Below are 16,262 nucleotides of genomic sequence, written 5' to 3' on the forward strand. Positions count from 1 at the left end.
TTAATTATCAAACTTTAATTGATAGACTAATCTTACAGGATAAACAATAAGACAGCTAGTCAAGGTTACACTTTAAAAAAAATCCAGCAGCGCATATCTAATAGACTAAATACGTTCATCTCCTCCCAAACAGGCATTTGATTTAAAAACAGAAACCAGAACAGAGCGCACACCACAAGGAAACATGGTACTTACGTATATTGTCAAATAATTCTGCAGAACTCTTTAAGAAAGAAAAGGAAAGAGGTTTTTAGAAATTTAGAAAGCAGTAGAACCACCCAGCCTGGCAGGGAGATGTGCCAGATTTCTGCACTCTGGAGGGCTCCCGACCACCTGTAACTTCAGAGAAGCCATCCGCCCCTACTAGGAAGGAAACGGTCCTCTCCTAACTGGAGAGGACTTCCTCGCAGAGCCTTAAGACAAAGGGACCGTCCTTTTTCCAAGACAACAGGCATGAACACAGCAGCAAGGAGCAAGAGAGAGGTCTCCTTCAGAGGATGGGGTGGAAAGCAGGCCTGCCCTCACACGGCCCTGGCACGTGGAGTCCATCCCTTCCCCTTCTCAGCCCCAGCAAAGCAAGGGTGGGCCAAGTGCGAGAGCCCAGGACGGCTCCTCCAGGCACATGGTTAAAGGAAGAAGAGGAGGAAAGCGAGTCCCTTCCGGATGAAATATGGCAACTTTTCTGAGATGTGGCAAAGTGGCAGAGTTGGTCTCTTTGGCCCTTGTCAGGTAGAGCAGCCGCTAAGGAACCTACTGAGGCCTCAGTGGCCCCCACCGTGTCCGCGAGGGCATCTTAGTTCAATCCCATCTGCAAAGAGCTAACGCCACTTGCAAAAGGCCCAGCTTCAATTAAAATACTTCACACCAGAGACTTCCAGCAACTCGCAAATCTGCTTTTCTAAGTTCTCTGACCAGACTGACAGAAGCAGAGCTGCGAGGGCCGGAGCCCTGGCAGGAGTGACCTTGTCACTACTTGGCTAAGTGGGCTCAGGGAGGGAAGAGAGGCCTGACGTCTGTCCTCCTGAGGCCACCCGCCTGCAAGTCCTCTGCCACAGGGAGGCAGGGCATGACCCCAGGGAAGGAGCCGCTCCCCTCCAACAGGGAAGCAGCTGCACAGAAATAATCCTGAGGAAAAATTAACACTGTGATGCCACCTAGGGGGACGAGTACTTCATTTTGCTAACACAGATTTAGTCAGTATACTCTGGACCGTAAACAAGGTTAGGAAGAGACCGCTCACGGGACTGAGTGACAAACCCGTGAATACTGCTGTGACTCAGACACGGATCTAAATCAAATACTTCTCCCAGCGGCTTCTGGAGCTGTCCACCTCTGCTCTCCCGAGTGCTCCCAGCAAGGTCTCCATGCAGACAGGGTCAGGAGCCAGAGCTCAAGATCATTCTAGCAAATTTACTGAGCTCCATAAAGCAATACTCCAACGGCTCTGTATGAAAAGATGTCGTTGACATTATTATTTATATATAGTATCTCGAAGTAAGGAAAAAAGCACCATTTTACTTAAAACAAAAAGGCTCACGCAGGCTTTGGTCCTGCCTAGAAATGACAGCAGCCTGAGTGAGAAGCGGTTTGGCCCTTGGGGAGCAGGGAGACAAAGCGACACACGCTTTCACTGGGAAGGAAGGAGGGCAGACGGCATGTGCAGCCACTGAACAGGGCACACGGGAGACCTGGCGGGAAGGGCCTCGGAGAGCAGCACTGTGAGGCCAGTCTGGGGACGGAGACACCGGCTCTGTGGGAACAAAAGTGGGCGTGTGGCCCCGTCAGGACACGTCTCCAGGACAGGGACGCTGGCCAACGAAGAGGGCAGTATTCACACCGAGAGGACCTTCCACTTGCTACATGATCATTTCCTCTGCAGACCCGTCCACCGCAGAGGGAGGCTCTGACAAGTAGCAAAGGAGCCCTTTTCTCCAGGCTCCGCAGGCCAACAAGGACAGAAACACTGCAGCGACTGCTCCTTCTTCAAGAGATGACAAACACGTGGTTTCTTGGATGTGACACTTCACTTAATGTACGTATGCCCCCCAAAAAAGCAAGAGTAGATTTCCCTGCTTGGATGCATAACCGGGCACAGGCTATACCGTGAGAAGCACGAGTCTGTCTACATGGGCTGGATGCCTGAACTACAGCTTGGAAGGGAAGGGCGTAGAGTATCATCATTAACTGGCTCACAAGGAATAGTCATCTTAGGCGAACACATGCTAATTACATTTCACAGAATGAGGGGGAACAGCCTAGAATCCAAAATGTGAAGTTTGGAAAATCTCTCGCCAAACCTTACTATGAGAGCCTGCAGCCAGGGAGAGGAGAGTGGCAAAGACAGCCAGCAGAGGAACAGCAAAGAGCACAGAGGGGATCATTCACCAAGAGACTCGCCCTCGTGTCAGAGTCCATCAAGCCATAAGGAGACAACAGAAGCTCACATGTACCAAGAACATAAGGGCTAAAACCAGAAGAAGGTGAGCTAATTCATGAAAGTAACTTATCCCGTTTTCGATGTTTAAATACATCGGCCAACCCACTAGGTCAACAAGTCTTTTGAGAAAGGCAGCATCTCTGGACCTGGGATGAAGGACACTTGAACATAACGCATGAGCAGAAGGACCAAATGGAGAAGCATAACTGAAATAATTGTTGGACTGCTTAAGAATTTCTCAGAACTCCAAAAGAAAGAAGGATCTGGGCCTGTGGCTGTATGGCTGGAGAAACTGTCTCCCACCCAGCTCCTCCTCAGAGAGGCCTTAGTTGGCCTGGGAGCTGTGGCTTTTGAGCAGTGCATCCCCAGGGCACTCACGCCGGGCTGGGCCTTGAGGCCCAATTGGTGAGGCCGCCAGACAACCATGGCACCAGCAGTGGAACTCCCCAGAGATCAGGGCCCAGTGCAAGAGCTCCCTTCCCTAGACCAAACAGCTCTTCCTCTCCCGCCGCACATTCTCAAGCAGCAGCACGGTGGGAGGGAGGCCAGGAGAGGAAGCATTGATGAGGTACAAAAACAGGAACTGACATCTTTGGGTTTTTAAAACAAAAACTCAAATCTAAGAAGTGAGAACATAAAAAAGGGAAAAGAATTCAATCTGAATCGATAGACAGAAAAATATGGCTTACTAACCCCCCCCTCGTTTTGCATACAATTTTATATGAAAAAGAAAAAACCCAACTCATCACAACGCAGTCCAAATGTTTGCAACCAAAGATTTATGAAAATATTTCAGTTGAAGTCACTTAAAAAAAAAAAAAAAGGAAACCAGCAAGCTTTTGATCATTCTTTTCTAAACAAAATTGGTAGATCTACTCTCAAACGCACTTAAGAGTATTCCACACAACATGTTTGGAATTCAGATTTATTGATTTCCACCGTATCAACTTTAAAAATGATATGAAGCTGACTGCAAGAAAAGGGAACTGGTGATTTTAAGTTAAAATTAAGCTAATGGTGAAAGTACATCACCTCTGGCTTCAGTCACCACATCACCTTAGATTGGATATAGCTTTTTGTTTTTGAACAAAGTCCCAGAACTCTGAAATCCAGGGATGCTGCAGGCCTCTCCCAGCAATGTCCTTCACTTTGGGTCAGTCTCCTGGGCCAGAGGTGAAAGTGCTTTCAAAAATACTGCCACTTCCCCAGCACAGTGTCTTTGATTGCATCCACATATTGAGTTGGGACCCAGTACACCCAGTAGTAAGAGGCTTCCGTGGGGCCCAACTGAAACGCCTGGAAGGGAAAAAGGAAAACCAAGCGGTACTTCAGAGGTCGGGAGACTAAGCAGGCAGCACGACACACACGGGGGAGGGCTGAGAAGTGAATTCTTTACAGGAAGGGGAAAACTGTGCACACGGGGAGCATTCTCCTGTCCAAAAACAAAACAAAAAACCAAAAGGTGGTGGGCAAGTTAAGCATAGCCAATCCTAAAGCAGTGGCTCCCAAACTTGAGTGTGCATCAGAACCATCTGGAAGGCTTGTTAGAACAGACTGGTGGGCTCCACCCCCTCGAGTTTCTGATTCAGGGAGGTCTGGGGCCTGAGAATCTGCATTTCTAACAAGTTCCCAGGTGATGTCATACTACTGATCCAGAGACCAGTCTGACAACCACTGCCCTAGAGAAACTGTCACACATGCACAAGGAGACAGGTCTGAACGTTCAAAGCAGCGCTGTCAGAACTGGGGACAACCCGGGAAAAACCTACATGTCCGTCGGCAAGGGAACGCAAAATTAAAAGTGACATGGTGGCCTGCTCATATGAACGCGGGATTACTTTTCAAAAGGTACGAACTGGATCTATAGTTAATACAGACAGATCACGATGTCAAACCAAAAACAGCAAGCTGCAGAACGATACATACCATGAGACCGTTTATGAAAACTGAAAAAACACAAAACAGTACTGTATCTCGTCCATGGATTTATAGTAACGTAAAAGTGTAGAGAGCTGGGAAGGATCCCCATGATAAATCATGCTCATGGTCATGGGGGAGGGGGAGACACTGGGGACGTGTTCACTGTTGGTAGGTTTTCTTTTATTTAAAAAAAAAAAAGGTTTAAAGCAATTCATAAAATATTTGCAATGATCATTTCTTTGTGACGGATATACAGGTTTGTTACTCTGTTCTTTTCTGCCTTTTAAGACATTTCTCTGAGAACAAAAAGCACAGCCATCCTTCTCTGATGTGAGCTATGATACTGTTAATCTAGTGACTGATATGGCATCTAACAAACAAGGGAAGTCCTTTCGCTTACAGGTAAGGATGCCACTTAATGGTGTTTAGTGACAAGAAGGGGCTAGGAGCGCTACTCTCTGCTGGAGAGGACCTGAGAGAGAAACAAGCACTTAAACCGAGTAAGAAGGCACTGACCATCCAAACCAACTTCTGAAAGGTCCGCTCGACTTGTCCGAAATCCCTCTCACCAGGCTGCTTGAAAACCGGGGCTGCAAATGCTACCGGGCAAAATGGGGGCCCAGCTGAAAATACCCAGAATCCGACTTCGTAAATGGAAAAAACAGCTGAGTGAGCAGAACAAATACGTCTGCAATCCTTTAAGGCTGGAGGGCCTGACAGTGACAGTGTCACTCCCAGGTCACCCAGAATCCCTGTGGCCCAGGGACTGCAACCCCAACCATGGCCTGGCTTCAGTGCCTCGGAGCGGACAGACCCCAACAGGCCAAGAGAGGGGACGGGGCTGACATCCCCCCAGAGCCAGGAGACTTGCCATCTGCCCAGAGACAACTTCTCTAACACCAGAACCCCTTTTTCCTGGGATCTTCCAACACCTCCCTCTGCAGGGGACTTCTGTAAACACCATTGCGCAGGTCAAGCCACAGCCGTTCCTCATCTCCGTGACAGGGCTGACACAGCTACAGTGCTGTCGGCTAAAGCTAAAACATCTGCGTCACCTAGTAATGGTTCAGGTCAGGCCCCTGGCATAGTAACTTAAAAGTTCTGGTAACCAAACTTCACTTCTAAAGTGGCCCCTCTTAACAGTGCTGGGAGAATTCAGGGGTTTGCCTGAGCTGCTCCGTTCACTGTATCACTGAATTCTTGGCTTTGTTCTGCATAAACTTGGGGAATGCCTCCAAACGTCATCCCGCGAAAGAAGAGCCTGCTCTCTTTAGAGGAAACTTCCATGCAGAATGATGACCACAGACCCCATCTTATCCACAGAGTCCTCAGCCACCTGATGGCTGCCGCCTGAGAAGAGCAACACCATCACAGAAGGGGACTGCCCGGCGTCTTCACCAACGCCCACGTTAGTGGGAGATTTTGTCTTATACGTAGGACAAAAGTTAAAATGAAAACCCGCGAGCCAATCCTCCTCTCTGTATTTATTTTCCTGGTCTAAAGACAAAATATTACAAACAAGAGGAAGATAAAGGTATTGAACATGTCCCCTTTAAACTGGTGGGGAGAGGATGCAAAATAAACTGAGGAATAGGTCATAGATTAAGTTCTAGGTAGATCAAGAAAACGTGAGGGTCTTAAACTGCGCGTCTTCTGAACACTGAGTTTGATTCTTCAGTTAAAAAAGCTCAGTTAGAGCTCCATTCCCTGCTAGATGAGCAGAAGTGCAGTGAGAGGCTAACCCACGCCGGGTTACTTACCATCATGTGGTAGTCTTCGTGTCCTTCGATAGGTTCACTGACCACATTTTTAATGGAGCCCATGGGCAATTTCTCAGTCCGCTCTAGTTGAGAGGGATTACAGTGATTACTCAAAGGCCCTCCTGTCCACTCCTGTGACTCAGCAGTCCCTCATCAGGATGGTGGCTTTGGGATCTACTGGAATCTCAAGTCTCCCATGTGCTCTAGGGATGATGGGACAGAGTCTTCTGACCAGCACTCCCAGAGATTTGCTTGGCAGTTGGAAACTTCTCGGGAGCAAACAGGGAACAGGACTGGCAATGACATATTAAAGGTCTCTGGGAGCAGAGACAGTGCTTTCCCGGTGTTATTTTTAAAGTCTGGCAATTTATAAACACCCAAGGATTTCCACTGCAATGTTCTCGCCCGAGCCCAGCAATGGCTAAGGTCTTTGGCACCTGGGGGAGGGACAGTCAAGAGGACCAACAACAGAGGCAACAACATGCCCCTGTGGCTCACACAGATAAGGAGTGCTTGGGGGTTTCACACTAGTTTCTGTCCCATTCTCCTCCTCACTTGCCCTCCCCACTTCCCCATTCCCTCTCCCAGCCCCCCCAACCCTCCATATACACACACCTGAAGAAGTTCTCCTGAAACATTTACAACACCTTATGATTAACCCTCGAGATATCACTTATCCCAGGAGGCTCAGGAGACATTTTGCAGCAAGTTTAAGGGTGGCAGGTAAGAAAGAGGAGGCAGTGAGAGATGCCAGGAGTGAGAGGAGCCTGCAGGAAGTGAGCCAAGTGCCGCAGGGTGGGGCATGGAGGCAGGAGGGGCGGAGTTCCTGCACAAGAACCCACCCCCTAGGAGCAGCAGACACAGCGGGGGACAGGGAGGTTCTCAGCAAAGTTAAATCAAGTTGGAAAAAACTCACTACAGCCTTTGCAGAAAGAAAAAACTGGAAAAGGCAGAATCTGAAAATAGATGAGTTGATGAAACAGATCTAGAATTTAGAGACCTGGGTTCTAATCTGGCTGGTTGATTGGACACATTTTATTTCCATTCTGTGGGCCTTGGGGTCTGAAAAATGGGGGGGTGGGGAGAACGGACGTGAAGACATCCATTCAGGTTTTGACTTTCAGTGGCTCTAAACAGTGAGTGACCCACGGGCAGGACCGGACCAGCAGCTGTCTTCAAGACTGAAACACTTTTAAACGCCAGCCACCTTGAAATGTCCAGAGATTTCACACAAAAAGATAAATTTCTGGCTTCTCTTGAAAAGTCGATCCTGGGCCCACATTCCTAGTGACAGCAATGAGCTTGATCCCACTGGACCCCCCTACGGCCAGGGCACAGGCTCCCCCTGGCGGCTTCGACCACCCACGTCTCCTGCCCGAAGCTCGTCCTTCCCACAGCTGGGCCTGAGGCTGGGAGGACTGCCTGCTACACGGGCTACCCCAGAGAGAGTTTAAGCTGCATGTAGGAGCCCCTGAGCGTCACTCTGGAACGAACTCCATCGACAAAGAGGCCAACCAGCTGCCGGGATGGTCATTCCACAGCAGCTCCTCGCCAGTGGAAAGATGAAACCAGTGGCTGGTAGCCAACTCCCAGAACAAGCTGTCCTGCTGGGAGGCTGCTTATGACACTCAGATGACAAGACTCCTGGGCAAGTGAGGACACTGCCCAACATATATCAATACAGTAGCCTGGGTGAGAGTGAAAACCTCAGTCTTGGTCAACCATGAAAACAGAGGTCTTGGCCATGCTCCTTTAATCAGGCTGGTGAGTAAGGAGGCTTCCGATAGCTCTGAAACCCCCACATACCAAGATTCTTCTAGAGTGCTGCCTTCATGCCAAAACAGGAAAGCAGCTGCTCCTACAAGCTGATATAAAACCTCCAGCACAGGTACAGGGGGTTCTGCTTAGGGCCGCAGGTAGAACAGCCTTCCTACACAACCACCACACATGGAAATGTTCCCCGAGGCACCAACGGGCACCTGCAGACTTAGTCATCATCCAGCCTCCCCAGCCTGCACCTGTCCTCCTAGCCGTCAGGGACCTTTTGCATCAGACTTAGCAACTGCTTCAATCGGACTGCCCGGAAGAGAAAGTGAAAATTGAGGAAGAGGCAGGATTTGGGCAAGTCAACGCAATGGTGGAGAACTAAGCAAAACCAACTGCAAAGTCGTGAACAAGTAAGGATCTGACAGAGGCAGGGAAGCTCACAATGAAAGAAAACCAATGCTGTGACAGGCTTTGCAGGAAGGGAAGGATCTACTAAAGAGGGTCCAGAGACCCTTGGGAAAACTAGGGAAGCCCTTACGTATTCTGCAAAACCTGCCTTTTGACCATGCAGTTAGAGATGAATGTGAAACGAAGAATATACAGCAAGTTATCATAAAACTGTTAGAAAACTCAAGCGTTTTTGGCATTTTGGTCTTTGTTCGCCTTAAGAACCAGACAGTTACAAACAAGAAAACATGTTTTGACATTCTGAAGGAGAACACACCTCACTCCCCACTGCCCCTCTGATTATTATTTTCCATTAAACTGTGGTCCCATGTTAAGCAGTCACATTAAATGGCCTGTCCCTGAAACCAGGTAACCTCACGTGATGGAACCCCCTAGACTTCTCTTTAGCATTTACCTCGAACACTGAACACCTACAGTGCTGGCCACAAACAGGTGAATTAGGCATGTTCGGTTCCCTCCAGGAATCTAACAGGGGGACAGACAAGTCAGAGAGTAATGAGTGCTCTGGGGATGTAAACGGAGTGCTCTATGAACAGAAGCGGCAGCAACTCATGTGGAGGGTGGGAGAGGCACCGGGGAAGGCTTCATTAGGAGAGGACATTTGAGTAGGGCCTCAGAAGATGTTATTAATAACAAAGAATGGGAAGTAAGCATTCCAGGTAAGAGCCCAGCAGGAGCAAATACGCAGGGCTGTGCAGAGCGTGGTGGAAAGTGCAGGCTGATGCAGATGAAACCCACAGCGTATTAACAGGGAAAGCAGGGCCGAAGCCTAGATCCAAAATTTGACAATACTGGACACTATGTGTAGGCATGTGAACTTGGCCCGAAAGAGCCAAAGGTTTTTGAGCGCCAGTGAGGGAGATGGGCGGGACAGAACAGAACACAGACCGGGCAGGGAAATAGGTTAACTTGCTTTAACAAACCAAGTTTAAAGATGCTAGGAGTCTTAACTGGCACAATAGAGTGGCAAAAAAAAAAAAGGGTGGGGGGAAACAGAGAATTCTGGAGCATAACTGACACGACTTTGAACCATCTGGGGGAACCCAAGGTGAGGATAGTCAGAGACAATTCCCAGCCAACAGCAAGCAGCAGCCTGCCCCAGCGGGCACAGGCAGGGGTAGGTGGAGGCAGGCAGAGCACAAACAGGTAAGGGGGATGGGGACAGGTCCACAGTACTAGGAATGCAACTGGTACGGGGACAAACGCTGACCTCCGGGGGCCAGGCAGGTGACATACATGAACAAAGCTGGCTCCACAGGAGGCAAACAGGGCAGTGAGGACTGCGGCTCATCTGAAACTACCACTGGGCTCCAGCCGATCGCTGCCATGTGAGAATGCAGGTCCAGAATAGCTACATCTTTTAATTTTTTTATTTTTTTCAAGAGAAGCCCAAAAACCCCCACACGAGATCAAGTGAAATCTCTTGATTTTTACAGAAAGTGTGTAAACCCAAAAAACCCTGGTCTGTGGATCAGACCTGGCCCTCAGGCCACACATTTGGGACCTTTGGTTTTGGGCACAAGTGAAGAGCCACTGTTGAAGGACTGGCCCTGACAGAAGACTGAAAAGAATGAGGGAAAAAGGTCCAAACAGAAGGTGAGCATCTAAAAGCAAAGACAAAAGCCAGGGGCACGCAAAGCACAGTGAAGAGAGAGAAATCTCAGGAGGAGCACAGTCGCACCCAAGACCGAGCGCCACTGAGGGCCCGCAGCGGCGAGCCGGGAGAAGGCAAGAGCAGGAACCTACCTTTAGTGCCAATCCACAGCTGGTCTTGTTCTAGCTTGAAGGTGAGTCTCACTTTGCCTCCGGACTTATTGTACATGCCGGATAAAGGTACCGTGGGCAGGCGCTCCTAGAGGCACAGGAGCACAGTGAGAGATAGGGACTAGAAAAATGGCATGACAGAGAAGGACAAGGGACAGGATGTGAGGACGTGATCAAAGGAACCTCAGGAAGTCAGAAGGCGGGTCTGGTTCGTTTTCAGAACGCTCACAAAGGAGTCTGGCTTACCTGGGCACCCTTAACAGATGGCATCACATCTTCAGGTTTTCCTTTATCCAACACTTTCCTGTGTTGCTATAACATAAGTCAGAAGAAATAATAAATGAAACGGCTGACTCCATTTTAGTCATATTACTTACTACCTTTCTGAAAAAGAGAAAGAAAGCCTTGATGTTTTGGCTCAAAAGCTTTTAACATGTACAGGTTATGGGTCTTTTGACATTAAAGAGCAGGGGCAAGAATGTCACTGACAGAAATCTCCTATATCCATAGTGTCTGAAACAGCAGCCACAAGACATTTGGGGCTATTAAGTACTTGACATGTGGCTAGAACCAAAGAACTGAATTCTCAATTTTAATCAATTTTATGCGGCTGCCGTATTACACATCAGGGTTCTGGAGCAACGAGGGTTTCCAGATTGCTAATTCAAATGAACTCTACTCCCCTCCTCTGACCAAAAAAATTGCCACTGAAAGGAACAAACATCAAGCTAAAGAGAACCGCAAAGGGTGGTTTTCTGCTAGGTACAAAATGACAGCCATTTCTGTCAACTTAACCTCCCAAAGAAACAGATCACAAGGCTGGTAACCAGCCTAACTGCCTACAAGGGGCATTGCTCCAACAAATGGAAACTCAGCCTACTGCAGAAGTCTTCCCCACTGCCCCACCCTCAACCCCAGCTAAACAGAAAGCCTGGAGAGCCACATTTCGAAGAGAAATGCTGATCGCTCTCTAGAATGACATTAAGAAGCCTCTGACCCTGCCCCCCAGGGGGTTTGAGGCAGCTTGCTAAGGGTTCTCATTAGGCTCATGGCTCCCTAAAACAGCTCTTAACCAGCCCAAATGCCCAAGCTTGTTTCCTCTCCACCTGTGGCTTTCTAGGTCATTATTTGCTCCCTATTTGGAAAAGCTGAAAAACAGCCGAGCAGCCAGTGGGTGAAGGGAAACAATTCCACCAAAGTGAAGCACCAGGTGGCCACTTCAAAGCCTCCTTGGCACGGCAGAAACCCTCTGGCAGGGATAAATTCAACAGTGCCAGACTGCTAGCAGAGGGTCCCTACACGTATTAGCCCCAGATTCCTCAACAAGCTGATAAAGAGCCAGGAGAATGGGTCCCTCTCATTAGGCCATGTCAGTCCTCATAACTAGCATCAATGAAACAAAGCAGCAGAGATTAACAGCTTAATTCGACTCATACCTCACAATCACCTTTTGGAAAACCTTTCCCTGTATTGAGGAAAACAGTTTTAAGACTGTTAAGCTACCATTAGTAACTCAAAACCTATGTTTAAGAAGCGTGTAATGCTCCAGGGGTGTGACCAGTGGGAACACTCACTTCTGACGTGCTCACATTTCACAATTTCATAGATGTGGCAGAGGAAGATAGGTAAATGGAAAAGAACTCAATTGGTTACATTTTGATCTCATATTTGGGGGTGAAAACGTCCAAGCAAACACCTTTTAAGTGTTAACACAGAGTTATGATTCCTTAGCTAAAACTCCACAGACAGATGTTTTAGATTTTTATGAAGCCCCAAAATCTAGTAAACTTTATAAAAGCAATATAGTTTAAAAATGTTACACATGGGGCACCTAGGTGGCTCAGTCGGTTACGTGTCTGACTGACTCTTGCTTTCAGCTCAGGTCATAATCTCACAATTTGTTGAGTTTGCTGGGCTCTGTGCTCACAGCTTGGAGCCTGGAGCCTGCTTCAAATTCTGTGTTTCCCGCTCTCTCTGCCCCTCCCAAGAGACATGCTCTGCCCCTCTCTCTCCCTCTCTCTCAAAATTAAATAAACATTAAAAAAAAGTTTTTTTAATATGTTACACATTATCCTCTGTAGAATCTGGGGCAGCACCTTGTCACTGAACACATGAATATTTCTATAGCAAAACATGAATATTCACAGTAATTCTGGTTACGTTTTGATACCTGGTCAGATTTTGGAAGCACATATAGAGAAATAGGGATCTGTAACACAAAACTATCTTCTCACGCTATGAGCCACATGCCTTGGTGCATATGATTACTAAAACTGATCTTGGTTCAGATTAGTCTACTCTACTCAGAACACAGGTTAAGTTGAGACTATTTGTTTTGCTAGGACACTACTAAGAGTGCCTGAGAGGCTCCAGGACAACGACTGGGGTTTGCTGGGTAGCAAGGTTGCAAGTGATGGTTCTTTCAACTAACTCCCTCTACGGTGAAATACTCTCACTTTTCCTAATTACGAAAAGAATTTTAATGGCTACACTGAGCAGAAGACAAGGCTGGATCTCTCCTATCCAACACGAGCAACAGAGAAGGTAAAAAAAATCAGGCGCCCATTTCACGGACCAGGAGGGAAAAAAACCCAATGCCGGTGTGGTTATGTTCCTAGTCAGCTTCATTTGGCTTCCTGAAAAAGTCAGTTTTAGAGGAACCTCTCTCTGCCGAGTCTGTGCCTATCCAGAAATGGCTTGTTGACTTGGGGGAAGCCACAAACCGAAAAAACAAACGTAAGCACTTGTATAAAATGGGGGGTTAATTCTAACAGTCGCATTTTTCTCTGGCACTGAGTAGAGAAGGGAAATCCACAACTGATTCCTTTCGATACCTGGAGCCTGCCTTTCCAAAGGCCTTATCCTAAAGCAAGTAGACTTGAGACACACTGACCCGCCAGATGAGACAAAGTTGCAAATCTCAGGTGGTTGTCACCTCCACTCAACAGCCAGCCGCACCCAACTGCTGCCATAAATTTCCATCATGGGCCCTGTCCAAAAAGGAGCTTATTCTAGGGAGAATATCACCAGCCAACGCTCCAGAGGACAAAGCCTCAAACTTCCCAGGACTAGCAATCACATGACAGACTCACTTTCTGCCTGCAGAGCGGTTCCTTCTTGTTCTCTTCAGCCTTTGCGTCCTGCTGGGCAGCATCTTTGGGTGTGTTTACGGCTAAAACATCATTTATCGTGGAGCCAACCACCATGATCTTGGCTCCGCTGGTCACTTTTATTTCTCTCAATGTCTTATCCTCAGGGACAAGTCCCTTGTACATGACTTTTTGCATGGCAGGAGGGAGACCTTGGGAAAAGATAGGAGAAAGTCAAAGGAAGGGATGAAAAATGCACCTGGACCAGAGTCATGTGGCAACAGACCTGGAAATGAATACTCCTCCACCACCTTGTGTGCTCAGGCAACTCACAACCTGAGTCTGTTTCCGAAATTCTATAATTGTGATGGCAGTAATTCCTTCTGCATAAACTTGTTTTAAGGATTTAGACATGAAACAGAACATTTAATACAGTATCCCGGTATTCAGTAATTATTCAATTAAGTTCAGCTATCATTCGTTCCAAGTTGTTCCTCAACCCTCTAAACACGCAAATACTAAGTGAAAGACCACAGGCCTCAAAGGTACAGAAATCAGTAAGGATAAAGTTTTTAGAGAACTTACAGGCTTCGTGGAGAAAACTTAAAAAAAAAAAAAATCATTTCAGTTGACAAGGTGCTGTACACAAGACAAAACTGAAAACTAAATAGTGTAAGAATCTACAAAGGGGCCAGCAACGTTTCCTAAATTTCCCTTATGAGAATTACCCAAGATATTTGCTAAAAATAAATTTCTGGCCACATTCCAGATACACTGAATCAAACCCTCTAGGGGAAAGGGCCTAGGAGCTGTAAATTTAACATGTACCTCAGATGATTTTCATAAGAGAGGTTTCTGGCAACCCTGATTGGAAGCAGGGGCCTAAGGGTCAGGCCTGGGCCTGAATCTCAGCTCAGCCACTTTCTAGCTCTATGATTTTGGGTCTCATTTTCCCCATCTGAACGATGGGCATATTAGTACTTACTCCGAAGAACTATTCTAAGCATTGACGGAGCAGATGCAAAGAGGGTGGCCAGCCCTGTGCTTAGCACAGTGCAAGCACTAGGAATCAGCAGGCGCGGTGAGGAAGGCTGGCTGTCGCTGACAGTGCCACGACGATTACCTGTAATCGAGTGAATCTTCTGTTTTAGCTCAGAGCCTGTGCTATCCAGGGGGAACTTCACGTCGTGCTTAGTCTTGTTCCAGATGATCTTCAGGTCCACCAGCTCCTGGCCCGCGCCGCCGCCAGCGTCCTCGCCGTTGCTGACCGAGGCCTGGGCCGCAGGGTCCCCAGGGGGCTGGGCCGGGGCCGGCTGCAAGCTGCCTCGCGCGGCGCAGGAGTCCTCGGCCGCCGCCGCCCCCGCCGCGACTTCGGCCTCCACGCAGTTTAGAGGCCGCGCGGGGGTCTCGGTCGCCACCGTCTCGGCCTCCGTGTCCATGCCAGGTTCCTCCATGCCTGCAAGGGGGTTAGGGGGTGGGCGCTCGCCGCAGGCTGGGCCTGGGACCCAACCCTCCTCGGGCGCTGCCGGACCTCCGCTCCCGAGCCAGACTACTCCCCAGCGGACCGGACCGCATCCCTCCCGGAGGCCCGCTTCACCTGGGCCCAACCCGGGGGCCCGCCACCACCGCCACACTCACCATCCGGGGCTCCGGCTGCCGCCATGATGATTGTGTACAACACCCACCACTCCCGCAGAGGCCGCCGGGAAAAGACGAGCTAGCTGAGATTGGCCCCCGCAGCAGCCCCTAATCTCGCACAGCCTGGCCGGAAACAGGTGGACGTTTCTATGGAGACCCGCCTCCTCCGCTTCCCCTGCCCGGCCCCTGCCACGCTTTAGCTTTCAGGACCCGAGGGGGGCGGGTCCGGGAAATCGCTCGCTCGATGGGCTCTGCCCCCTAGAGGCCTAGTGGGGCCGGAGCGGCGTTGGGGAACGTGGGCTTGCAGGCTAGGAGGCCTGCGCCTTTAAGGGGCGGGGCTGCGCCCTCTGTGGCAGACGCGGATTGGCTGGAAGGGGTCCTCGGAAGTGATGCACCGAGAAGCCCACGTGTGCGGTTCCATCCCACATGGCGGTGCTTCTGAAGAGGCTGCTGCAGTCGGCGAGGGCCCCCGCGGCTTTGGGCCGCCCCGTAGGACGGCGCGAGGCCAGCGTGGGCACTGATCCCGGGGCTGCAGTGCGGGTGCGGTTCGCCCCCAGCCCCACAGGTAACCTGGGCGGACGTGACGCTGTAGGTCGAAGTCCGTCGTACCGTGTCCGCCCCCCGAATATTCCCGAACGAATCCCTTCCGGTCGAGTCAGACTGGGCGGGCAGCGCGACCCTATTTTGCAGGCGTAGAAGTAGGCCCACAAGCGTAATTTATTCACATTGCCAGGAAGTTCTTTGTGTTTATCGAACTGTACCATTTCTTTCGGTCCCTTTTTCATGTATTCAATAAATGTTTATTGAGGACCAACAGTGCGCCAGGTATTGTTTTAGGCGTTGGGATGCCGTGGTTTCCAGGAACGTTTTTGGCTCTTGTTCTCAAGAAGCCTATCCTATAGTATACATTATAGCCGCGACAAATACGTGTAAAAATAACTGTAGTTTTCGTTACAGATGCCATAAGAGAAATGAAGCAGAGTAGGGGCCTGGGGGTTAGATAGGAAGCTCAAGAAGGGCGTGTTGAGGATGTAGCGTTTGAATTGAGAACCAAAAGACAAGAAGTCTATGTATGTGAAGTCTGTATGAAGTCCATAAGAAGGACTTTAGGCAGAGGAAATTGCAGGTACAAAGGCCCTGTGGTTAATGTTGGCACTCAGCAAGCCAAAAGAATTAGGCAGAGGCTCACTGTATGCCCTAGTGGAGAGCTTGTCAGGGTGTCCCCACCATTTCCCCCCGGTTTGTTTTTCTCACGGAGGCTTCCTTCTGCCCTCTCCACACTGAGCATTCCTCTCATTCAGAACCTGTGGGTCCACATGTAAGTCTTTGTGTCAAGATCCCACCTGCACAGAGTGACAGGATCTTTCCTGGCAGGCAGCAGAGTGTAGAGCCGGCCTCTCAGACCATGGTGACAGGACT

At 49.2% G+C, this 16,262-nt stretch overlaps 2 protein-coding genes across 8 annotated transcripts in view; one reads left to right on the forward strand and one right to left on the reverse strand.

The window, feature by feature from the left end:
* Positions 1–15,072, reverse strand: UBFD1 (ubiquitin family domain containing 1). Of its 7 annotated transcripts, none has more exons than XM_086692711.1 (8): positions 14,844–15,072; positions 14,329–14,661; positions 13,209–13,417; positions 10,363–10,428; positions 10,099–10,204; positions 8,747–8,817; positions 6,118–6,200; positions 1–1,444 (listed from the first exon to the last, which is right to left on the reverse strand). In XM_086692711.1, exons 1-7 carry the CDS (start codon positions 14,866–14,868, stop codon positions 6,120–6,122), a joined length of 891 nt encoding a protein of 296 aa, XP_086548837.1. In that variant the 5' UTR covers positions 14,869–15,072; the 3' UTR covers positions 1–1,444; positions 6,118–6,119. The 7 variants fall into 7 exon arrangements, with proteins under 7 accessions (XP_086548837.1, XP_086548840.1, XP_025772620.1 ...); XM_086692710.1 differs by lacking the exon at positions 1–1,444 and adding an exon at positions 3,595–3,733 and having other exon boundaries at positions 14,844–15,070; XM_086692713.1 differs by lacking the exon at positions 1–1,444 and adding an exon at positions 4,363–4,383.
* The window catches only part of EARS2 (glutamyl-tRNA synthetase 2, mitochondrial), a 22,342-nt gene continuing 21,145 nt past the window's right edge, over positions 15,066–16,262 (forward strand). Inside the window, exon 1 of the mRNA XM_025916878.2 lies at positions 15,066–15,408. Within this exon, the coding sequence (XP_025772663.1) occupies positions 15,270–15,408 (139 nt within the window). The 5' untranslated portion in view covers positions 15,066–15,269. The remainder of the gene's footprint in view (positions 15,409–16,262) is intronic.

Source organism: Puma concolor, chromosome E3, assembly GCF_028749965.1.
Source record: "Puma concolor isolate L17-30 chromosome E3, mPumCon1.1.hap2, whole genome shotgun sequence".
Lineage (NCBI taxonomy): Eukaryota > Metazoa > Chordata > Mammalia > Carnivora > Felidae > Puma > Puma concolor.